At 39.5% G+C, this 26,065-nt stretch overlaps 1 protein-coding gene across 1 annotated transcript; it reads left to right on the forward strand.

Annotated features, from left to right (window-relative positions):
• Nucleotides 1-808: 808 nt before the first annotated feature.
• Nucleotides 809-12,618, forward strand: LOC309440885 (phospholipid scramblase family member 5-like). Its single transcript, XM_082055092.1, has 8 exons — nt 809-868; nt 3,445-3,596; nt 7,921-7,963; nt 8,859-9,079; nt 10,038-10,199; nt 11,237-11,398; nt 12,318-12,396; nt 12,483-12,618. The coding sequence occupies exons 1-7, from the start codon at nt 856-858 to the stop codon at nt 12,354-12,356; spliced, it is 792 nt and encodes a 263-aa protein (XP_081911218.1). The 5' UTR covers nt 809-855; the 3' UTR covers nt 12,357-12,396; nt 12,483-12,618.
• Nucleotides 12,619-26,065: the final 13,447 nt, after the last annotated feature.

Raw genomic sequence — 26,065 nt, forward strand, 5'->3', positions numbered from 1 at the left:
CCAACACCTCACCCTGCTCTGCTGAGCTCCGTGCATAGACTCTGCCATTTTTGCAGCCATGTATCACATCTGTCTGCAGCTCGCGTGTGCATGATGATCTCCATGGCGACTTGGGCACTTGAGGCAGAAATATGAGCTGGTAAGTCAAGGTTACTCTCCCTCCTCCTTCTTTCCTCTGAGTGCAATGCAGGTGATTACATGTGTTACATTTTGGTGTGGAAGATACTTGTCTGGAGCAAAGCACAGCCAATCTGTTTTAATTCCCCAAATCCGGTTTAAATACCTCACATGGATCAGCAGAGCCCAGCATGGTGGGGGGTACAGGAACACTTTCTGGGTCTAGGTGCAGGTATGACAATCCCTTGTAGGGGAGGCTGATGCTACACAGATAGAATATGATGAGAAACCCTGTCTTTACTGGATACTCTGAAGGAACGGAAACATAAATATTGAATTATAAAGGTAGAATTTGTTTAGTCTTAGAATATATGCGTACCTTATAAAGCACAATTTTAGATCTAATGTGCTCAGTTAGACAGTGGGTCCATTGAAGTTTTGCCTCTTTGTATTCACAAACCACTTTTTCCCTCTTTCCATTGGTGCAAACCACTTGAAATGAATAATGTTTTGCTTGTTTGTCAGCATCATCTCCCCCTGTTGTCCATCGACATAAAATGCAGTGTTCTGGAACATGAGAAAGGCAATACATTTCCTCCAGTTCTTTGTAAGCTGATATGAAGTAGACAGACACCTTCTGAAGTTTTGTGCATGCTGTGCTCTTTTTTCGCTTTGCTGCAACAAGAAAAGCCTTTTCTTTTAACCTGGCTTCCTTTGAAGAAGAACTCAGGAAGCTTCATGGCCTCTCAAGGTAAGTGCATCTATAGTCTGTATTTTTAGATCATGTTTACAGAAAACTACGGTCTTGTGCATTTCCAGCAATCAGCAGTCTGATGAAATGAGAGTTTCAGGCTAAAACCACAGCAGCCAAAGCACAGTTGTTTTGGCTTTCTTTAATTTTTCAGCATTCAAGAGGCTCCTAAAGAGACTAAAATCTGTACTAGAATGTTATTTGAATAAAATATGTTACGAAATGTTAGCATCTGTATTCAGTCAGAAAATCTAGCGTTTGTATCTTTGTGCTTAAACCTGTCAGCAGAGAATGCGTGGGAAGGGCAGGCACCGAGCCAAGGGTACCACTATTTTTGCACAGTTCTTTCCTATTCCATTTTGAAAATACCAAATCAGCAAATGCTTTTCACTTTTAAAACTGGCCAGAGTCCTGCTAACCACATAAGGAAAATAAATATCTGAAGAATAACTGAATTTAATCAGATTACTCCTATCTGGGTTAACCTTTGTCACATATTATCTTTTAGCAGCAGCTGGTTGTGTACTCAGGGCTATAGACAAACACTGCAGTATGCTGATCTAACCAGCCTTCTAAATTCACTTTCTTCATGCTCTCAAATATTTAAACTAAGTAGAAGGACACAAATCTGTTTTTTCTTGACGTGAACACAAGTCCATAGATGTCACCCTGTTGTGACATACAGAGGCAGATGTTGGCCCAGGGAGTTTCAGCAATGTCTGTTTATGTTTGTTTACCCCTCTTTGCCCCCCAAAATGCTCAAGGCATACTGCATTTACAGCAGTAAAAGTTATACAGCAGCAAGCAGGTTTTACAGCATTATTGTACTCTTGTAATATACTTCTTCTTTTTTTGCTTATGTTTAGCCATAGAAAAAGAGACCTAGTTTATATATTTTTAATGCATAGTAGTTAACAGAAGCAGGAAAATAGTCATATTGTGTAATATGGTTTTCATAATGAAGGAACTTGATAATTTACTTCTTTTAGGAATAAGTAACTCTACAAATTATGTTTGTGTAGAATGCTCACTGTGTCATATAGTAACTTTTAAGTTTTCCCATACCATAAATTAATGGGGAGACATCCACAAAAATAGACAAAGTGTCAGAGTAGCTGGGATTTTCATCAATATTTAATATTTTTACTGTTTGATTTTTGTATAGCTTAAAATTTGACAGGTAGAACTGCAGTTTGTTGTCTTTTTTTTCCTCTTTATTATTTGAAAATAACACTAGCACTTGGTCACTTCATGGCATTTCATGTAACAACAAGAGTTACAGCAGTAACAGAACTCTGTGAGGTAAAATGATGCAGAAGAGCATATAAAATATTTATCACCTAGTCATACATTTTTAAAAGTCAGCGACAAATTCAAAGGCATTACTTCTTCCTGTCTCAGACTTTGAAAGAAAGCAGTGGCTGCAAAGACAAATTAAGATCAAAATACGATTAAATGATGAATTGGCCACAGTGAGTTCAAATAATACTAAGTTATCTCATTTAAACCCACAACACCAAAAGAGAGCTTCAGACTTAGAGTCAAAATTCCTTCTGGACCTCAAACCCCATCATATCTAAGTATTGTCAGACATGAGACAAAAATGATCAATTTGGGGACTGCTTTACTGCCTGTGCAAGGGGGTTCAGCTTAATATGAGGATTTGCCATTTATATACAGAGCGCTTCAGCTTGCTCTTTCTTGTTCTGTCAGAACCAGTGTTACTGCAGGCTGTGGAAAGATGCTTATAGTAAACCCAGTAGGATTTGTTGAGAATGAGGTGGCAAAGGTGGTCACCACACTGTGGGAAGCAGTGCCTTGCATGTGGCAGGGTGTGGGAACAGAAGTGCCTGTATCAGTAAATGCTCTCCTTACCTTTGCCACACTATCCAAGGTAACCACCACTGTGTTCTAAAGGATGTGTTTGCAATTGCAAACCAGAAAACTCAGCTTAACGATATCTGATCTTTTCATTAAGATAATAATGAATAATACATTGTGAGAGGCTGTTTAGATTTTGATACCAGGGTTGTAACATCTAGCTTGGGAAATCTGAGATCCCTGGAAAGGCTATCCCTAATTAACAGAAAATATGCATGACCTCAAGATGCTGGAAAGCCTCTTGCTTGGGGCAAGCCCTCAGCAGCTGAGTGTACACCTGCATGCAGGGCAGCTCATGTGGAGCTGGGCTGAGCAGCCTGTGCTGAGGATCTTGTGGCCACCCTGTGTGTGACTCTGGACCAGCTCCAGCCTTGTCACACAGACTGAGTGCTCACAAGCTGTCAGAGCAAATTATGTGCCCTCCAAGACCACAACTCCTGGTTGAGCTTCATCTAAGGTGATTGCACTTTGTGTACTCCAAAACTACTTTACAAAGTGAATCAGAATGCTTGAAGTGTGGGGCCATCAGGAGTTTCATTTCAGATCCTCACTCCTGATCTGAGATAAAATGCTGATACAGTCACAGGCAGAATGTGATGTTATTGTTCTAGTTTTGATCCAAGCAGCTAACTGCTGTTTGGCCCTGTTCATTTCTGATTGTTTGGTTTGCTTGTTTGTTTCTTCTTTTCCTGCAGAATCTAAGGGACAAAATAACCCAGTCTTCAAGGATTATCTCCCTGGTTCTTCTGACCTTCCAGAAGAGAATAAGCCTGTTGAACCAACAAGTCTCTGGAAGCAAACATCACACACTCATAGCTTGCCACCTGGTCTGGAGTACCTGAACCAGGTCTTGAATCTTTCCAAATGTTAGAATTATTTTGTTTTCTTCGTAGACTTCTTTGATACCTTAGGGGATGGAGTTGCTTGGGTCTTCTTTTCTTGAGGGGGAGGAGCAGGTTGAGATAGAGAGGGTTTATTGTTGTTTGATATTACTCTGAAATAGGGAGCATAGGAATGACAAGCCCCCCTTTTGTTGCTGCCATTCATTTTTATAAAATCCATTTGTTGTGCATGCAGCTCTCCTTGCACCAAAACCATGGTTTTCTTCTCTGTAGGACTTTTTCTAGGTCATAGTATTATTCCTCTTGTTGTCCCCAGTTTCCTTCCAACTCCTTAAGAGTTCACCCTCAGGGCAATGACTATCAAATTCCAGCTGGCCTCAGGAAGACTGAAACAGGCAGTGTGTGAATGACTTTTTACCTCCTTATCACCCATCCTTTGAGGAACATGAAGGTCTTCTGAGCAAACTCCTGCTGAGAGCAGTGCTGTCCAGGTTAGATAGAGGTAAGGTCCTGGGGAGATGAGCTGCCAAGGAGACAACTTTGTGAGCGTGAACCTGGGTGGCTACAAATCCACAGCTGTTCTGTGTGGGGTCATGGGGCATGGTGTCGATCTCACTGTGTGAAACCTCATGGCTCCTGGCACTCAGACCAGTGCTGGTGGCAGCTCTGCTCCAGAACTTCCCTCTCTTCCTGCATTTTTCTACTGGGAGGGTCACTTCCTGCTGCAGCTTTGACACTGACTCCAGTTTGCGTTTCACATGTGGCTGGATTTGGCCACTCTTATATACACTGAGTGACAGTTTAGACACCCTGTCTGGCATGGACAGGGACAGAATCTGGCCCCTAGTGCAGTCAGGTTGTGATTCTGATACACAGGCTTCTGCTGTGTTTGTGTTTTGGTGGTGCTGGGAAATGTTTATTTCTCTCAAGGTCTGTATTTTAGATATAGATTTCTGGTAGTTTCGTACAGGAACAGAAATTGACTGTATTTTATATTTGGAGCTAAGTTATCTAGACAGCTAATGAAACTGGGAGACCCTTCAGAAACAATTTTTCATATCGAGTTATGATTTTCATTTCATGGTGCCCATGCACAAAATTATATGTTGGCAATTACGGGAGCATTGCTCACAGACTGAGCGTTACATTTTTTAGCGATTGTGATAGTTAAATACTTGGCAGGTTACATATTCAATCTCCTCTATGAACATGAATTATACCTCAGATTTACACACACAATGTGGGCAAGCAAATTCTGTTGCTCCATTTTGTCAAAGCTTTGTGTCTGACATAAAGACAAAAGAGCAAGTGGCTGTCAGAACTATAACTAGAACTCAAAACTTTGTTCATGCGTGTTCTCAGCCCAATAACCGTGTGTCTGTGCTGCAGCCCTTGCTAATTATTTTCAATTTTCTCTGCAGTCTGAAAAGCGGAAAGCATGTGTGCAATGCTGATTATTGGCATATACCCACAGCTAGAGCTTCCATGTGTTGCTGAACGTTTTGGTGTGTGATGCTGAAGTCACACTGGCTGTGTGACTAATGAAACAAGCTCAGACAGGATAGATTGCAGCAGAAAGGAGATCTGACCAGCAGGGAGAGGGCTGCCTGCAGAATGAATGTGGGATTCACAGCTGTCAGGGTAATCCCTTGGGATTTATCCTGATGGACTAAGAGATTTTCATGTAATGAAATTCTCATATGAATTAAGATATTTCTAGCAGAACAGTGAATTTTTGATGCCACTGGAAAGACTGGAATACTGAGTATTCTTCTGGTTGTGTGTGTATTGGGGAAAGTTGGTCCAAACTGAAATAGGCACAGATAGGTGCTACTGGAAGGACATGGGAAATAAAGAAAGTGCTTTAAAACAAGACTGCGAGCGTTTCATATTTAGACTAAGAAAATGGTACCAGAGAGGGAGTTAGGACAGCTCTTACCTCTAGAAGAGTAAACAACCTGTGGGAAAATGAGGCAATTTATAGAATGATACTACCAGAAGAAAGATTGTATAGAAAGTGATGGTGAATAAGTACAGGATAAAAGGTAGAAATGAGGTTCTGGGATTATCTTTAGCAGGAGCGGGGAAGATATCTGGACAGATTTGTGAAAACTGAAAATATTTGCTAATAAGACCATGATGTATTTGAAACAAGAATCCAAATTTAGTGAATCTCAGAGAGATCCCTACAGTCTTATTCTAAAGAGCAACTCAAAGGCACAATATATAGTGTTGAATGTGAGGAAAATAAAATGTCTATTGTGTACATTAAGGCCAGACAGCAATATTTCACTCTGCAAGTACGCTCCCAGAGTCAGTCAAGCTGAGGAGCGATTTGGTTGGCTGTTCAAGGTGCAATGAACTACTTCTGCCCTGGCAAACTGATACCAGGCTTTCTATCAGTATCAAAAAAGTGACACTCTTCAGTCAATTTCCTACAAAACTAGCTAAGCAAACCTCATTATTATCTTCCAGATCGCAGCCATAGTTTGAGGAACTGGCCAGTGCCTATCACAAAAATCGAAGGAACTTTTCCCCATAGCAGGAATAGAGAGATGAGACCTTGGAAAAGAGTTTTCCAAGTAGCTCAACAGCTTGTTGTGCCACTATTCAGTCTTAACCAGTTTTTTAAGAAGCTTCTTAGTTTATACTTGGTTAGACTGATCTGATGCAAATTTAATGCCCACAAAACTGAATACTGATAATTAGCTGTGTAGAAAGAATTTTAACACATCTGAGCTCAAGAGGACTCAGATCCTTGTAAACCAAAGTGGTTTAGATGCTTTCAAATGCAAGTGCAGAACTCCCTTAATCCACAAGTGCCCCTATAAAAGATACATCAGAATAACTGCCTTGCAGAACACAGTGGAAGGCAAAACAAGAAAGCCTGACAAGTGATATTGCTATGCTGTCTCAACATTGTTTATATATCGTACACAATAAACCAATACACAGACCGAAATCACTCAAAGCTGCTCAGGGTCATTAATTTTCTTTTCCATGTGACAGTCTACATGAGACAAAGAAATCCACATGGAAATATTGAAGTACCCCTGCCATCTTTAACTTGTTTATTTTTTTTTCATCAGCAGAGCACTTCCCATGTGCACCAAGAGTTCACATGTCTCATGAAATCTAGACTACAAACAGCAAAGATTCTTGGGAGAAAAATTTTAAGTCCAAATATTTTTTCTTATTTCAATTACTGGCATAAACATTTTGGAGATTAATGAAAAGGATAAAGAAATTTCTCTTTACTAGCTTTTCTTTGCAGCCTGTGAATTAGCTATAGGAGATGACTAGAATTGACAAATGGCTGCAACAGTTTGAATATGCACCAGGCGCAAGATTTATCAATTGTAAAATATACAGACGCTGGAGAGCTGTGACATGCTGGTCTCAGAAGGTCGTTGTGTGCATTCTGTCTGCAGCTGTGAGTAATGGCAAAATCCTGTGCCAAGCATTTGCCCATCAGGAATTTAAGGAAAATAAATTAGCAAAGCCTAAACTATCACATAAAACAGGCATAAAAAGTCACATAAAACTGAAAGGTAGACTGAAATTAAGTCTTGCTGGTTTTATAATACTAATGACTGTTCTCTAAAAAAGAGTAATGTCAGAGGGACGATAAGCATAGAAAAGCTGGGTACCATGGCAAACGGTCTTCCTCCTGTGTTTGTAACCAGCTCACAGAGGCAGAGAGTTTCAGCCAGACGAGGATTTTTCTGGTGAGCTGTTGTTTTGCTCATTCTGGCACCTCAGCGTGATGGTCTGCCAGATTCAGGGTGCAGAGCTCCCAGTGCCTGAAATCGGAGAGTTAAAGCTTGTGTGTGTTGTTGGCACTAACTGACAGCCCGGCTGGGCTGCTCCAGTGGGGCCCTGGGGATGTGGCTGCAGTGCATTTTGATCTGGAGTCCAAACTATTCACCCCTGAACTGCCGTGGTGCCCAGCACCAGCCTCACCTTTGGGGTAAGGGGCTTCCCTTCTGCCAAGACCAGGAGGGAGGAGCAGGAGTGAGAAGTGGCTCCTGCTTCTTGCATACATCTTTTCATTGCTGTTGGCTTTCTCATTTCCCCCAGTGAGGGTTATTTTTCTTCAAAACTGTGGACGAATTACATGACCACGGTGCTCAGTGTCATGCTCTTCAGTCATCGTTTCAGAGGGATGACTAAAGTGTCACTTGAGATACTCCTAGGGCACCCAGCTCGTGCACCTCTGGAAGGAAAGAAATGCTAATAACAGGGAGATGAGCAATAAAAATAGATAGACATCACTGGCACCCCCAGAACTTTCCAACATCCAGCATCTTGTCTATTTTTTTTAAACAGTTGGACCGGATAATTATTCATCAGCAGGTGGAGCTTCTTGAAGGTATGGTGCAATCCTTGTTCTTTAACAGTGCTGGTATACAGATGTCTCCAAGAGGTTTCTGAATCTTGCCCTCACCTTGTTGAAGTCATTGTGAAGCCTCCTGCTGACCTTGCATTAGGCCTCTAATGCAGTGTTAGTGTGGTGAAAATTCACTTTATTTACGCCTGTTCAGAAAACCAATGAGGAGAGAAAGATTACAGTGAGTAATCTCTACACCAGTCCTAAAGTCTCTACATCAGATACCTCTCCCTCAAAGTTATTAAAGTTCAACCATCTTTCCAATCCATGGAAAAACATATTGTCTTCAACAATAATTAACGTGCTATGAGAAACAAAGCAAATAAGGAAAGATCAGAAGGCACAAAATGAAGAATAATAGTTTTCTATTTACATAGTTTCTTAGAATTTCAAAATACTGAACAAGTATTAAGATCTGCAAGTAAAACCTTTTCAATGTATTTCATTCAAAATGTTTTTGGCCTGATTCTTGGACATTTCACTGAGTGAAAGTTTTGTCAAAGGAGTGGAACAGCTTCATATTGTTACTTTTCACAGATGATAAAATAAGAAAAAGCCCAACCCAAAAGTTGGCATCTGAATTCTGTTTTGTAATATGTACTTCAGTGTACAGCAAATAAAAGTCTGAACTACATGTTCCTTCAAAATACAGACCTGACATTATTATTATTTCCTTATAATTGTATATCTTCTTTGTGTCCTTATTTCTAAACAATTTTTAAAGAGTCTCTGTTCCACAGTTTTTTAGAATACATGCTACAGAGAAGACCAGAACTACAAACTTGTATGCAAAGCTGAATTTGGTGGGTCTTGGTAAGGGCTAACTCTAATGCTAACATTATACTAAGGTAATGTACTACTTGTTTTGCTTTATTAGCCATACTTGGCACAGAGACCTCCAGCAAATATGAGATAAAAAACCATTTGGGACAAAGAGTTTACTTTGCAGTGGAAGAAAATGGTTGCTTTGATCGTAATTTGTGCTCACCCATAAGGTCTTTCACCATAAGGATTGCTGATAACACGGGCCGAGAGGTGATTACAGTGAACAGACCCTTGAGATGTAATAGCTGCTGGTTCCCCTGCTTCCTGCAAGAGGTGAGTGAATCCTAATTGCCTTCTGCCCCAGCATCTTGCTGTCTGTGCACAGCATTAGTGAAGCCCAGTGCAACCTCTGCGAGGTGGTCAGGAGGGAATTCACACCCACGTCTTAGCCTGGTGCACTGTCTGGGGCCTTCGTTTAGAAGTAACTATTGATAAACATTCTAACAGCTATATTCCTAGCTTGCCTCCTGTCTCCCATGGGACTTCACTCTGCTGACATCCTAAACAAAGCCTCTGTATCTGATGATACAGATGTCTCCCCAGTTAGGCAACACCCTAAAACACTGCCTGCCCTGCCACAGACTGACGTCTGTTGGTGCTGCTGACGGACGTCACCCACTCTGCTACCAGAGCATGAAGGATGGAAAATCACTGGAGGCCACTGGTGCATGTGGGCAGAACTGGGAAGAAGCTCTCAGAGGAAGCTGATGCTTTGCTCTGTCACTCTGCCTCTTTAAGGCCATATACCTTTGAGAAATTGCACAACTTAAAAGTAAGCTGCCTTAAGTGACAAATACAGATTCTACTGAGATTTTTTTTCTCCTTATTTTTGACTCTTCTTTATTCAGACATCTTTCTTGTTTTACGAAAATGTTTTATAGGATAACTGATCTACCTACTTTCTCAGTTCTGCATCAGGATTTTTTTTTAAAAGGTCTTTTTGTAGCACAGCTGCTATATAAAAAAGCTTATAGGATACTCACAGATTACAGTAAAAAAGACTTCACAGTGCATGGCTTTTATCTAATCTTACATGTAAGATGTTAGCTTCTGGTGCAGATTTTGAGGTTCATATTGTGCACTATTTAAAAACACCATTAGATAGCCTTGTAACATCTAGTTCAGAGTTTGGTAAAATTATTTATAATACATAAATAATGTATGTTGTCATTATAGAAATAATACACTATTTTGAAGTTAACCTATAAGGTTTTTTTGTTTTGTTTGCTAGTTAGAAGTTCAATCCCCACCAGGAATAACAGTTGGATATGTTGTACAGAACTGGGACCCTTTTCTGCCTAAGTTTACTATACAGAATGAAAGCAAAGAAGAAGTACTAAAAATAATTGGCCCATATGTAACTTGTGGCTGTTTTGAAGATGTTGACTTTGAGGTATGTTTCTGATGAATGTTGAGAATTTTAAAGTTTTACTACTTCGAATAAATTTCTCACTCAAAAATCCTGTTATTCTAAGCTTAAAAATATTATGTAAATTGCTATAATTATGGAACAGAAATCCAACAATGTGCATTGGAATTCCTGACTTCTACACTCAGATTCCCACAAATGTTTTCTGGACAGGAGTGACAATTTCATCAGGGAAATAAATATGTTGCTAAGCTGAGTCCTTGTCCCAGCTGTTCATGACTGCTCAGCCTTTGACTTCAGTTCAGGGTTCCATCCCACAGGCATTCACTGGTACCTGACTTGTAGTCCCTTAATACCTGTGACATGGAATCTGCTGCCTTCATTATTCTCAGACTGAGAACCATGGACAGGACTACTGTCCGTTATGTTTACACCCATTTGACAATATTCACCAAGAGAAAAATAATTCTGAGGAGCCATTGAAATACTTAAGGGCTGAGAGGGAGAATGGGAGATGCTCAGAGAAACCACGGACAGAGTTTTCTGATGTGACCAAAGCAATTTGCCTTAGTTAAGGAATCATAAAAGAGCTGCTGTGTTGATCAACTCGTTAGCCAAATCAGAAGACTTCAGTATACTGTGAGAAACATGCAGATAGCTACATAATTAAGAACATATCTATCAGCTGTAAGGGACAGTGGTCCACAGCAATGGTACTGCTGTGACCGGGAGCACATCAGAAACATAAGACAGGAAAAAAATTTTCATTGTGAAAAAAGAGCAAGAGTGGTGTAAACTTTCATAATTGCTTTCCTCCACTTTTCTGTCAGGTCTAAAGTTGCTGATGTTTCCAAACTTGAGACCCATTCTTGTGTGCCACTCCTAAAGGCAAATCTGACACTAACAGAGCATCTCAATGATAAAGATAAAAGAACCACCTGACAACTATAGCATGCTCTGTGTTTCAGGGCACAGTCACTAATTCTGTGGAGACACAATCAGTGTGTATTTTATTTATTTACATTTAGGTGTATTACTATTTTTTTTTTTTATTTGTGCAGGTAAAAACTCTCAATGAGATGTCAACGATTGGCAAAATTTCCAAGTACTGGTCTGGATTTGTAAACAATGTCTTCACCAACACTGCCAACTTTGGGATCCAGGTCCCTGTAGATCTCGATGTGAGAATCAAAGCAGTAATAATTGGTGCTTGTTTCCTCATTGTGAGTATGCAAACCCAAGAGGAAGATCTACAGAGGTGGGCAGGCTGGGACCAAGGGAGCCTTTACTATCAGCTGGGATCCTATAAAGGCATAAGTGCAGTGAAAAGCCAAACCCATTACCTAAAAGATAAGCTAAATGAAAACCTTTTAATTTTTACAGCTGCTTTTGTTTTTCTGTTATTTACTGAGCACCTCTAGGTTCCTAACATTTTTGTTTATTAAACCATTTAAATAGTATTCCACATGTGATTCAATAATCTTGATTGACAAACCTACCAGACTCGCCAAGCCTCTTATCTGTTGTTCGAACTGGTGTACGAACCAGAAAAAAACGTTATGTTATTTCTAATAATAATTTCAAATGGTGAGTGCCACTTCAATAATTCTGTTAGGTGTTGCATGTAAGAGCTTCAGGTTACATGAAATTTCCTACAAAAGTTTCCTTGTGAAGATAACAATAAGAGAAGAATTGTGGGAAAGGGGAATACTCATCGGAAGGGGCAAGGATGAATTTAAGAAGCATGTTTTCTAGAATTACAAATTGATATTTCCTGTGTACCTCTTTTGCCAATGCTAATGACTTAATATTAACATGCAATGACTCAAAATCATCTGTGATACTTACATCAGAGAATATAATCTTAAAGGAAAAAACTACTTAAATTATTCACTGCAAAGTGTTTCCTTAAAATAGCAACAACAATTCGGATATTTTGCTTTTATTAGGTCAGAAATGTAACTCTCACGACACTTAAGAATATTAGATTTTGTCCTCCAAAACTCCTGTTGCTCAGTGACAGAGTAATGGAAAATGATTGACTAATTACTTTATGTAAAAAAAAGCCTACAAGTAAGACTTTTGATAGTAACTGTTGCATTTTCCTACCTTCCTTACTGTTCACAGTTTGTTTATTTGTAGGACTTAATGTTCTTTGAAAACTCTTTGGATGGATTATAACAAGTTGACAGAAACAGTAAAATATGCAGAATGTGTTTCAGTAAGTAAAAATGAAAATAAATTTATCTTCTTGCTTTGAAGACTTATATGTTAGATACTTTCTAATTCTTTTTCATTTTCTTCCAGAAATCCCCTGAGATTTGAACGTGATTTTGAACTGCACAAATCCTTGTTCCTTATAGGAAAAGAAAGGGACCTAATGATGAAGTTTATTAAAATATGTCTCATGTAAATAACAATTTCCTACTTACATTTTATGTGTTACTGTAGCTAAACATATACTTTTCACACAGAGCACTGTTGCTTTGGAACAGTGCTATTCTCTTCTTTCTCTTTTGATGTTCCTGCATGGGAAATCATGAAAGATTAGATGAAGGCTTGCAGCGTAACTGATGAAAGTCTATGTTTAGAGAAGCCTTTGATGTTTTGCAAGTGCTGGTACCAGTTACTAACCACATGAGGGTGTGTTCTAGGGGTTTTGCTTTTTATAATTTTAGAAATAATTTTCTGATTTGTTATTTAATTAATAGTAGCAAACTGAGGCTGAAAGTAACAAATATAAAGACATCACCCAATGGGAAGTTCAAGATGTTATCTGTTTCAGCGAATTGAAAGAAGGGAAGTGATGTTTGCTAGTAAATTAATTTTATGGCAGATTTGTTTAATGAGAGGCAGCCAGAAATTAGTCTTCCAGTACTAGAGTCTGGAACATAAGGTCTGCTCAGAAAATCTGGTCTTCTACTGCCCTTATTGAATACAGGCCATAAGGTTTGAGAAACGGTGCTCTGTGTGCTAGGCGTGCACTTCACATTTGACCCGTCTAATGTTAGGGATTCTTACTCCCATCTACTCAGACTTTCCTTCAAAGTTTTGTTCCTCTTAATAATATCTGGTGGTTGATAAATTTTCATTCAGCCTTGCCTGAAGCCACCTTAGCACAGAATTATTCTTTTCCTTTGGCAAGCTCAGGTATTTTCCATTATGGAACTGTGCAACAGGAGCTTTTTCTGTTTCAGATGGCAGTTCTACATAGCTGTTCATTCCTGCAGTCACACCTCATCATACTGTTCCCAAACATTCCTACCAACAGGCTTTTACTAATACAAGCTGCCTTTGTGGGAATATCCGTGATACACATGCAAGATAAACAGAAAATATTTTGTTGCAAAATATTTGCTGTATGAACATGCTTACACCTATCTTGAAAATTCCAATACATTCTCAAGAAGCAAGCTAGTACCATACAATATTGGTGTTAAAAGCAGATGCTATCCTAGTCACCAAGTTTCCAAGGGGAACATTTTACAAATCACCATGAATACTGAACTCTTTTTTTAGTGTGAACTAGTAATTCAATTCTTGTAAATAACCAACATATCAACGGAAAGGAGAGGAGATAATGAATAATTCATAAAAATGAAAAAGAGCTAAATTTATCAGGTGATTAATTCTCAACAAATATTTAGAGTAATTTTAAATTAATGTTCATGGCTATGAATTTAAACATGGTGAAATCAGGAAGTTGCAACTAATATTCCCATAGCAAAATTAACTCAGGAATGCTTATAGATTTAAACAGTATGTTTTATATTATATGCCACACTTAGGTATTTATACAGATTTACATATGTCTTGGAAATAATTGTCGTTAACAAGCTCTGACAATCATCATTATCTGTTAACCATTTCATTACTGGCTCTCACTGTGACTCCTGGCAGTGCAATCAAGCTGCAATCTGCAGAAATTGAGAACTCAGAGGGAACCATCACTGTCACCTTTCCCAGGAGGAAGCACCCTGTGCAGTAGCTGTGAGCTTTGTGGGCAAGAAGCTCCCTCGTGTGGAAATTTATAGTTTTGCAGAAGAACACAGATGCCAGTTTGCTATTCTCACTAGTTTCACGTTGGTGTTATTCTACTAAACTCAGTCAGTTCACTCTTGACTTACTCTAATGAAGACTGAGAAACAGAACCAGGTTTTTATATTATCTCTTTAAATCCCTTTGTCGTCTTGACAGAAGTGACTATTATTGCAGCCAACAATCTTGGGTCTCATGCAAAACCATGTTCTTGCACTTGAGTTGTGTGTGTCTGAACACCCAGCAGAGCGCAGTGCCAGGTGTGACCAGCGAGCTTCCCTTGTCACCTGCCACTCGTCCTTGGCACCTCCCAGCCTTCTTGAGACCTTTAACAAGCCAAAGACACCTTTGAAACAAACGTGTCCAACCACCACTAAGTCAACACAAAATAGAGTCTTATTTACCTGCCAGGCTGAATTTGGCTGTGATTATCCACAAATATACCTTGTAGGTAAGAAATATGTGCATATTTAGATATATTTCTATATCTATATATATAGATATATTTTAAGCAGATTATAGTACTGTATTTCTTGCACTTAGTGACTTTGCTGTTTAGTGTGTTAGTACAACTTTTTTTGTTTTAATGTAGCGCTCGCATACATGTATGAGTATGTTTGAATGCCTCTGTTCAAATCCAGCTTCTGGGACATACAGGAACAGGTTCAGTCCCTGGATAAAACAAAGCACTGGGGCTGGGGTTGCTCTTGCTGGCTAGAGCTGCTGTAGCAGCCTGCTTGATCTCGGTCCCACCCTTCAGCATCCAGGTAGAAATTCAGTGCCAATGCCAGGACTTTTTCAACTGGAAGCTCTTTTGTTTAAATCACAGCTGCCATATAAGGGCAGGTATTTATTGTCAGCAAAGACGAAGGGGTTCTGTGTGATATTACTAAATAAAAGCTAACGTGTAATAAACTTTTAAAAACCTGCAGCTCTATCTAGTAATTCTTTCTTATTAATAGCAATGTGTTTCACGTTTTAGGAGCTACATATGCTCTGTACAAATCTCACCTTTCACAATTCCCTTATGGGCTAGGAGTGGCCCTCTAAAGGACAATTCAGTATTCCCCAAAGTGGGGACAAATTATTGTCCTGAACGTCTTCTAGAAAGAAACATGATTGTTCTAATGAAATTGAAATCTTACTCAATACAGCCAAGCAAATAGTTTCATGGTTGATCACAAGACAAATTGTAAAGCTGTGTAGAACATATTTTTTGCGTTCAGTAGATGGCAGCACCAGTTCATTATTGTAATATTTAGATTTTCAGAGATCACAAGCTGTACCCAGGATGCTGATTAAAGATCAGCACACCTTTAACCCCTAATTGATTTCTACCCTTAACTGGAAGATTTTATTTTCTTTGTCTGCTATGGAACCTTTGTCACATGGTGCTGGTTTATCTTTATTGTCTGCAACTTACAGCTGAATTATTGGTAACTGATATTTTGTAAGATCTCATAGATCCATGGGCAGAATCCAGTCTACAACAAAGTGAACTCTTCTGGTAAGCCCAAAACCTATTTTTTCCACCTGGAGTACCTCACCAGCTTCCACAGATGGACAGAGGAGAAGCCCCAGTTCCAGGAATTTCCCCACCTTCTGCAGAAACAGAAAGTGCTACAAGAGTGTCTAAAGGAGATTGCCTTGCAGTGGGGTCCCTAGAAACGTAGAAGGTTTCTATGGGTAAAATAACTTTGCCCCCATGTGATGTCACCATGGACTATCACTATGTGTTGTCCTGGGACTTGTAGGGCCACAAACTCAGACAACACCACTGCCTGGGAAAGAGATAGTTCATCTGCGGGAAGGTCAACCACTTTTTGGAAGAAAGTGGCAACACATCATCTATGTAAGTCCTGAGATATTTTTGTCATATAATAATTTTGTGGATGTGAAAGTACTTCTCTTTGCAGACTTTGATGTGTGTTTTGGGAAAAAAAAAAAAAAAAAAAAAAAAAGGTTGGTCAGTCTTGGTCTTGAAATAAACTTACTAGATTGCATGGATTAAAATATATCTCCTCCATTTAATGTCCTTATTCACAAATAATAGATAAATTAGGCAATCTTGTATAGATCCAAATTCAGTGCTTTCACAGGCTGCAGGTTCAGTTCTGGGTGCTTCTTATTGCACAGGCTCTGGCACAGAATAGCTCCTAAAATCCAGATACTGGCAAGCAGGGTAAGCATGGAGACTGTTCAGCTGCTTAAAGATGATTGAGCACTTTGTGTGCTCTTATTTGTAAAGAACCCAGCACCTCCTAGCTTCAATCCTCACATAATGATGTAATAAATAAGGTTGACAAGAGCACGTGAGTTGTCATATAAAATCCTAATTGGGAGGAAAGTCCCCACTTACTTGAGTGACCTTGTTAACTTTGCTTGTTGTTTATCTAAATTAGGCTTACTTTCTGATAAAGATTGACAGATTAGTCTTCATGTGCAATAAAATAGGATAAAGGAAAAAATGCAGGAGAGAACCAAGAGCCACAGGGTGGGATGGTGAGAGCTGTCTGGCAGCTGTCTCAGGGCTGGGGCATTCTCTCTTCCATCGCTTACAGGGAAAGTTGCACTTTGGGTACGCAAGGCTGGAAAACAGAGAAGCACACACCACACATTTTCCATCTTTAGGTTTCTATAGGCCAGTCATAGTACGTCTAACAATGTTTTTATTCTGGCAATAGGATGAGCATTGAAGGAAAATTCTTCCTGTAAGTAATTTCAAAAGGACTCATTAGCTTGGTGTATTTTTCCACTTTAAGAAGTTAATTTGAGGGACTTCTTTGCTCTGCGCTAACAACATCAGGTAAGTGTTCTATTTACATGGCTGATTTTTTGGTATTAAAAAAGCCCAAACATACAACAACAAAACCCTACATGCTACTGTTGGCAGCAACTTCTGTCTCTAAAAATATTTGTTTCTATCTAGAAATGAGCCTGGATACTTCTTCTGTTGTTTCAGATGAGCACATTTAGAGAAAGAAAATGTCACAGTGCCTGTGTCAAGGTCCACTATTGCTTTGTAAGCCTTTTCTTAGTTATTTATGGATTGCCTGCAGAAACCTGGGGAATTTCTGGATAAGGCTAATGATTATTGTTATTCTACCCACATGTAATTTCTAGACACATAAAGAATTACAATTTGGTACCAGGAATCATTTTGGGCAGCTATATTTAATAATAAGGCCTGTAGCATATCAGCCAGCATCAAAATAAGAAAAGCAGCCTGAGATCAAAATAAGGACCACTACTAGAAATACCTTGTATGCTTTACACTTTTATAGAATTCAAATGAAAGTTTTGAGCATTTTTTAATTATTGTGGGTTTCATGAAGAACCCAAAGTGTCAAAAAACTATTGTATTTTAAAAAGAAAGATCCTATTTGCTTTGCAAATTCAGGGGAGATTACTCAGGTTATTATATAGGATAGTTTGCTGAGTATATAGGATAGAGGTAAAAACCACTTTTTTTCTTGTTTTCACTGTTCATTTATTCTAGTTTCTTTCCTATCTCTAGTTTTATATAGTTGTAGATAAAGGCTCAGAGCACCTGGGAACTAAGAGAAAGCCACAAGTGGTGCTTTCTCCATCCTTCAGCCTTGCCCAGCACCAGGGCAGCAACATCGCACCTGGGAACTGTAAGTTTCCCTTGAAAATAAGGCTGGGGATAGGCAAGCCCTTACTGTTTGTGTTCAAGGGGATTTTTTTAAAATGTCAGCATTTAAATCAAGTCCTAGATGTGCATTTTAAAATCCTGAGAGTTTGGAACAGTTTTGATTAGATGAATATTTGGTTCTTAAATATTTTCACTTAACTGAGCCAACCTTATGAGAGCAGCCTCACACCAATGCTCTGAAAAGGCAACAGCCTTAGTGGAAGCTAGGACAAGCAAGTTATCATTTATGTTAAGAGTTTAGTAAATGAATGAATGAAATGGTTCTTTATCAGGAACAGCTTTATCTCTGCCTTTATTGCTGCAGATTATCAAGGGCCTGATATAAAATGGTGACATCTAATAAAAACTCCCAGAAAAGTGAAACCCCAACAAGAATTGGTTCTGTACAATGTATTTCATCCTTCTTGACACAGTGCTGTGGCTATTGTCCCAGCAAAGTCAATACAGTCCCACAGTTTGACTCCTTTCCTAATGGCGCCTAATAGAAAATTAAAGAGATTTTTTCCCTTTCAGTGATCAGCAAGATGTGTCATTATTGATGTCCTTCAACCACCTGGACACTCAAATGGTATTCATCATTGTGGTACCAGAGCAGTTACAGACACGGGCAAGATGAGGTGGTACTGTGCTTGCTGCTGAGGAAAGTCTGGGTGTATCTTCTTTTTGCTTTGCTGAAGAACTGACAGCAGTGCACGAGGAAGAATGTGAAGGTTTCAGCAATAAGGTAAGAGAAGAGACAAAAAAAGCGAGGGCTTGGGAGGGCTGAGGAGGAGCGCCTGTGTAAACAGATAAGGTGTGTCTTTGGGAAAGGCTTTGTTCAGGAAAAGCTGAGAAACAGCAACTGATATATTGACACTAAACTTGGCAGCAAGCATGACACCTAAATAAAGAGCATGTATGTGATCCACAAAAACTTCTGTGAGCTAAAACTGCTTGCTTTTAGCTGCAGTGGTTGGAACCAGTGGGATGAGGCATTTTGTCTTGATACTATTATTTTTTTTTTCAAACAGAAAAACTTATATCCCCCAATGACTGCATGCATGTGACTTCCATTTGCACACCAGCTGGGAGAATGTTATCACAGAGAGGTGCGGTTATGTGGCGGGAAGAGGGGGGGCGGGAAGCACATGTGTGACCTGACTTCTGACTAACCCATTTGTATAGTCACATGAAATTATTTGCCTCGTCTTTCAGTCTTCTGTTCAGTCCTCTCTTGCAAGTACTGGGTTTGACCTGTTTCAGGGAACACAGTGATTTAGTTGAACTGTCACCACCCTGGGTGGTGACATTGGCCCTGATGTCAGGGAAAGGGTGGCTGGGAAGAGTCTGAATAAGATGAATCCCTGCAGGGTAACTTGACCTGAAGGAGGTGCGAGGGTGTCATTGGAACAAAATGAGCCGGGGCAGAGGAGGACATGAGGAGTATAAAATATTTCTATCAAAAATAAATGAATGCTTTCAACTAGCTGTGAAGCCTAATACGGTCTTTACAAATATGTGCCTGGTGGAAAAAGTATGATGGATCTTCATTACAAAACAAACATCTGCTTAGTGAAGTCATGGTTATCTAATGCACTGCTGATTTGTTCAACCGATTGTGCTTTGTTATTTGTACTTCAGGAGTATCACTGATAGAAGATGATTAAGAAGGAAAAATATTTCAAGAAAATCTGCAGAGAGGTGAAAAGCAAACAGCATTTATATGCTTGGCACCATATATATATTTCTACAAATATATGTTAGATTTTTTTGGTGAACTTTTTAATCTAAATCACTTAACTGTAAAAAATCAAAATAGAAACCTTTCCTGAAGGAGATATATCATAGCAGATGAAGTAAAAACAAAACAAAGCCAAAACCTGTAAGAAAGAGATCAGAATCCACTCTTCTCCCATGCTGTCCCGGAAATTAAATTTTGTAAACAGCTTTGTTCAGTCTGTTGTTTATAAAGCAACATCATCTTAATTGCAGTCTTGGTTGACGTGGAAGAGTTTAGAGTTCCAACACTACAGTGAAGCATTAAAACCACAGGGCTTCATTCAAAGCCTGATAAAATAAAGGTTAGCCTTTAAGCAGGTCATTATGGCCTTTTATCAGATGAGTCCAGAGTAATTGTACGTAGCTCTACAAGCAAGTATTTTATATTATTAACTCAGAGAAAATAACTGCTGAATGGTGTAAAATTTTTGTTCTAGCTCTAAAGCCACAGAAAAGTCTGATTAATGCCAATATAAGTCCACTTAGGCAGAAATGACATGCTTTGAAATTCTGGGAAAGATCATTGATAAAGAACTACATAGAATAATTGTAAATACTAGAGTAAAAGTGGCTTTTACCTCAATTTTGGAAACCTGCCTAAGGAGCATATTTGTTTCAGAAACCTGCATACCAGACTTGCAGGCCAATACATCCCATCCACCCTGCAGGAGCTGCAAGTCCAGGGGTTGGACCTCCTGTCTCCAGCAGGAGAGGGTGGCCCTTTCCCAGGATCAGGAGCCACAGGGCACTGAACTTCCTCCTGCAGCACACAGGAGCAGTGCTTGTCTCAGCAGGGCTGGCGGCCGGTGTGTCCCCAGCGGGTGCAGTCCCCTCCAGCAGCACACTGCTAACCTGCCACAGCTGGACAAGAAACTCCAGCCTTGGGCCAGGAGCTTCCAGCAGGACCTGTCCTCACTCATGCAGGGTGGAGGTACCTGCTGTATTGAGATTTGGTTAATGGGAGAGGATGGAGCATCTCCTCGTCAGCAGCAGCCAGCAGCTCAATTACATTAAACAATTGAACAAAGGATTGGATAGCAAATACAATTTATAATACCATGGGATAGAACAACCAGGGAGAAAGGTCTCCTGGGCTGTGTGTAAGAAATCTGAGAAGCCCGATGTAAGATATAATAGGATTTAATGTGAATCTCCTGAAAGCTATGGTCAGGATTTCTAAGGAATGGTCCTGGCCTGAGCGTGAGGTTGCTGCTTTGATGAGCAATTTCCTCACATGTAATTACTCCACATCCAAGGTAATGCAAACAAAATAACTACTACTACACCTGATATTGGTGGCTCAGTCTTCATAGTGAACAGGTTTTATGTTTGATGTAAATCTTCTCTGTCTTCCTTTTCCTGCATTTTCCCCTTCCCAGCTTCCAAATCTCCCCAAATCCCACAGCTCTCTGTGCAGTGTGCCTCTGAGCAGTGCCTTGTGCTGTTTCCTCTATTTTTGTTCTTAATTGACCTGTAAATTCAACTGATAAACCCTTGCAGATATAGTGACCCTTCTACATTTACAACTTCTGTATTATCTTCTTAATTAATGAAATCCTCACTGTCCTCAGTATGTTTTTATCAGATGAGTCTGTTATGAAATGCATTAACTTGTACTTCATTTTTTTCAATAACATTCTGTTCTCAGCCTGGTTAGACTCAGGTTGATAAAAGAAGCAAGTGCTGTTATATATCATACCAAAATCAGAAACAACCCCATTTGCAGCTTTTCCTTTGTTAGCAGCTCCCTGGCAAGCCTAGGGTCCCTAGTCAAGAATGTGAAGCTAAAGGGTATTATTTTTTTATAACAGTGAATTCACAAGCAATGGTGGTATTCAAAAGACTAAACTATTGTAAACAAAAGCCGTTGTGGGCCTGGGTGCTGCCAGATATTCTTTGCTGTGCTAGGACAGAAGTGGGGCTGGGAGGTCTGGGGGAGAGGCAAAGGGAGCAGAGGGGACTCCTTCTGTACAGCCGAAGATACCCCAATTACCATGGCCATGGGCTGCTGCTTACCTGCTTTTTCATTTTATGTACCTCTGAAAATGAGAGATTTCAGTTCAAGGCCCCAGATGCCCTAACATAACCGTCTCACGTGAATCCAGTTTTCCAGCAGTGCAGCAGCACCACCTTGAGAGGACTTTGGCCAGAGAATCCCACCCACAGACGTTCCTCACTTGTCCAGGAAACTGGAGCCAGGGGAGTGTTCAAGGACTAACACGTCATTGCTGCTGTGCAATCTAGTGTGGCCTGCAACAGTGCTTAAATAAAAGAACTTAGCTTTGCAAAAAACCTTAAAACCCCCACAAACAACCAAAGAAAAACCCAAAAACCTAACTCTCCACCTCCTGCTCTGCAAACCAAACACGGTTAATCTAAGCAGCCTGGAAATGCAGAATGCCAGCTTCAACACAGGCAGCTGCATATCCTCAGTGTGGGGCGTGTGGAATTGGCCTGAGCTGGCTTTCCTGGTGTATTATATAGATTAAGCTGGTATTAATTATGCTTTTTAGGAAAAAAAAGTCACGCCTGTGAAAATGTTGCCTATAAATATCTATTTGCGGTATCAGTATCCCTTTGGCAGAAAACAGGATTTACACAAGCTGCATTTTAAACTCTTGGTATCACAGTTAATCCTAAATGCTGTAAACTGTAATGGCCTATTTCTTTGTCGTGTTGTTCTTTTTCTCCCTATATCCTGGTTTCTGACTCTAAAGCGGCTTACTTTGGCTCCTCTGTAGTGCTGACATTCAAAAATCAGTATGACTGGCAGCAGTAAAACTTTATTTAGCCTCCTTCTTAGCCTAAGAAAGAAATTGGTTTGGCACAAAAACATCTAGTAGCAAGATCAAATATGTGGTATTATTTCTATTGTTGTTCAGTTGTTGTTTTTCCCTTATGTTCAAATGTCTTGAAGAAAGACTGATGATGATGGCTGATGGTTCACTGTGGGAAGTGCTTTTCTTCTTTAAATTATTATTGTAATTGTTAGTGACAGCCTGAGGGGAGATGTTGCTGGTCAGTGTATGTAACAATATAAGGACTGTTGCCTTGTGGGGTTTGGAACTCTTAAACATACAATCCTGCTATCTGTATGGTGAATTTACGAAGACATTACAATATTAAAAACATTTTCACCCAGTTTTCCCTCTCAAAGGAGAACATTAAGCTAATTTCTTAGACTACAGGCTCGAAGACTGACTTGACATTGTTAAATGAAATCAAATAAACTAACAGTCCTGTTACCACAGTTACAAGTCTTTAATACAGAGATAATGTGTTAGCTGCCTCTCCTGGTTTCATGAATACATTTTTTATTATCTTAGTGAAGGCCTAATTACTGAACCAAAAAAGAGAACTACTCTGGGACTGGGAAGATGTCAGATGCCTCTCAGCTGTTAGCATGATGGAATCCATTGGCCCCAGTTCCACATCAAAGAAATAATAATGCTAGTAATTTATCTACTTTTAAAAATGTTTGGATTTAAGCTTCCTTTTACTACATGTCTGACCCATGGAGCAGACATGGTGGTCTGATATTAGACATCATGTTTTAGCAAAATGTGGATCTTGCCTATTGGAACATTTAATTAGTTGCTTATTTGCTTTCAACACTGCTACTAGTTTGGATACAATAGATAGTATAAATGCAAAGAGGAAAATAATTTATTGATTATGGATAAGATTCCTAAAATGTGAATAATTTGGGGTAGGGGAGTTAGGGTTAGCCTTTTAAAACCCAAACTCTCACAAGAAGTTCTAAGTGTTGTGAAAATCCTGTAATTTAAAAGTGTATTTTATGTGACTCCATTGTACGTTTTTTGCCAGCAAAACCTGTGCAGGGTAGAGCAGTCAACATTGCAATCTCTGGTACTGTTGGGATCTACCATTCCTTCTCTATTCACCAAAATGTTTCTGGTATTTAATATTCAGTTTCACTTTTGTTCTGTCATTCCCAGATGACAACACTGACTCCAGTTTACTCCATCCTGCCATATCCCTGCAGCAGTTTGCATGCAAAGGGATGGAAGGATTTGCCAAGCAGTGCTTGGACATCTGCATTGTATCAGAAACTGATGGTCCTGGAGTCGGTCAGTACCTTTTCCATTCCTCTGCATGCACTGTTTGAGTGACACCAGCCTCCCCACAGGCAGGGGAGCATATTTTTCTTTTTTTCCCCCTCTTCCTTCTTCCCCCTTCCCTTTTCTTTTTTTTTCCTGGCACCACCCTCAGTTGTGCACCTCAAACCTAACACCCTGTACCTTTTCTGTGTTTAAGGCAACACCTACTCACGGCTAATCTTTCTCTGCATCTGCCAGGGCTGCTTGCTGTTCTGGATTTGCTTTCTAGGACACAAAAGCCAGAGAAGGGAGTTTCCATCTTCTGTGGGATGACGTGCACAGACACAAAAGGCAAACCTGCCGGTAATTGCTCTTATTTCCTGAAGCATGCAAACAATGCCTTTCTAGAGGTTAAATGCAGTTACACACTGGTTGAGCTGCACAAAAGTTATTTTGTTTCTTCTGTACAGTTGTGAGTGAATTTCCTTATGTTCTATCACAAACACTGCACTGCCTGAGCACGAAGTGAAACAGAGCTGTTTAGGTGACATCAGGAAGAAGGTAGCTCCTTTTGTCGACAAAACTCCACACAGCAAATCAGGTTACTGAGACCTCTGTGTCAGAAGCTGGTGGAGGATTTGATCCTATTTCTGGTGTTGGATACCATGGGATCAGATGAGTTGCTAGAGATGAGGGATCAGAAACTGAAGCAGTAGTAATATACTGAATACGTAGCCCATAAGCAACATACCTGGAAAATGGGGTCAGGAATCTACAAATGATGTTTCTTCTCAGTTAAACATGCTAAATCTAAAGAACAAATTATTATGAGCATAGTCTGTTTCTCACTTCTCTTGAAGCAATTCCAACTTCTCTACCAAAGGTTTCAGGGGTTCCCCCGCGGCACTGATCAAATCCGCTCACTGGAGAAAATAAAAAGGTACTGAGCATTTCAGCTCACCGATCTAACAGAGAAGCACTGCCTGTCAGTCATAATACCAGTGATCATAGTCGGATAAGAAGCGGAGCATTATTTGATATGGCAAAGACTGGCAATTTACTGGCATTGTTTGAATCATGGCATCTTTTTTTCTGCCACCGCAGGTGAATAGGTTTTTTTCCTACTGATAAAAGCCTCAAAGGAAGAGATACGGTGCTATCTCTGTTCCTATTGATAAGATGAAGATATTCTCATGTAATAAATAACATTCATCCCTGTGTCAAAAGTCATGTTTGCTGGGCAAGAGAGTTTACATTTCTAGGTATAAATCTGAACTGAGTTAAATATAATTCTTTCATTTCTGTTAAAAAGGAGAGGTAGTATCAAATACTACCACGTATTTCTAATTTCCCAACCATGTCAAAATAATTCTATATCCATTTCTTAAAAGAATTATTAAAGCCTACTTCTCACTGTCTGGTATTAATCCTCTTAGTGGACTCAATGCAGATGCGTGGAAAAATGCAAGTCAGCTTTAGATTAGATTCCTATGTACCTGAGGAAACTAGCAAAATAAAATCCCCAAATCCTTGTTATATCCGGTGTCCAGGTGAAATTCAGTGCACAACTACAATAAGATATTTTGGTTTTGGAAAGTTTTATATTGAAATGCAGACATTATTTTGTGAGTTAGAAGAAAAAGGCTGCAGTGTATATAAAGCTGTAAAGTGACCTGCACTTACTCATTTATGTTTTCTTTATTAAGGATTCAAATTTAAGTCCCAGTCTTGGGATTAATGCATGCACAAATTACCAAGATCAGATTTGTGTAGTTTAGATGAAGCGCAGTTTACTTGGCAGACGCATACATGGACCCTAACAGCTCCAGTATGGATTAGGTGACTATATAGCAAAGGATGCAGAAGATTAGTTCACCAACACTGTGTTCAGGACATGAGCCAAGTTACTCCAAATGCTTTCTTTGCCAAACAATTCAGTATTTGTTTGTTCTTGTTCCTGTAACTGTGGAGTTCACATGAATATGTTTTTTTGCCTGAGGTGGTGCCTTATAAGCAAGGTAAAATTGTTTCAAATATAATTTATTTCCCTTTCAAGGTGGACATAGAGTTTGAATGTAGGTATGTAACCAGGTATTCTGTGGCTAAAAATTAAAAATTAACATCTCACTAGAAGTATAATTACTGAAAAAGCCCAGTGTACTCCATGTCACAATTTAAACATTTGTTGTACTGCTTGAATTTTGTGTGGCCCGAGTCTTTTTACAGATAGGTGGAAAAAAGACACTGGATGAGCATTATATTCTAAATTTGGAGATGGAAAAAATAAACATCAAAAGGAGAAATGCTAAGTAATCTTTAGAATTTTTTTTTACATTTAATGATCAGATACACAGTGT

The sequence above is a fragment of the Streptopelia decaocto genome, assembly GCF_964273445.1.
Source record: "Streptopelia decaocto genome assembly, chromosome: 6".
Taxonomy (NCBI): Eukaryota; Metazoa; Chordata; class Aves; order Columbiformes; family Columbidae; genus Streptopelia; species Streptopelia decaocto.

Coding starts and splice junctions, on each gene's coding strand:
- LOC309440885 (XM_082055092.1), top strand. Junction 9,080..10,037: donor TCCCCTGCTTCCTGCAAGAG/GTGAGTGAATCC, acceptor TTTGTTTGCTAG/TTAGAAGTTCAATCCCCACC. Junction 10,200..11,236: donor TTGAAGATGTTGACTTTGAG/GTATGTTTCTGA, acceptor TTATTTGTGCAG/GTAAAAACTCTCAATGAGAT.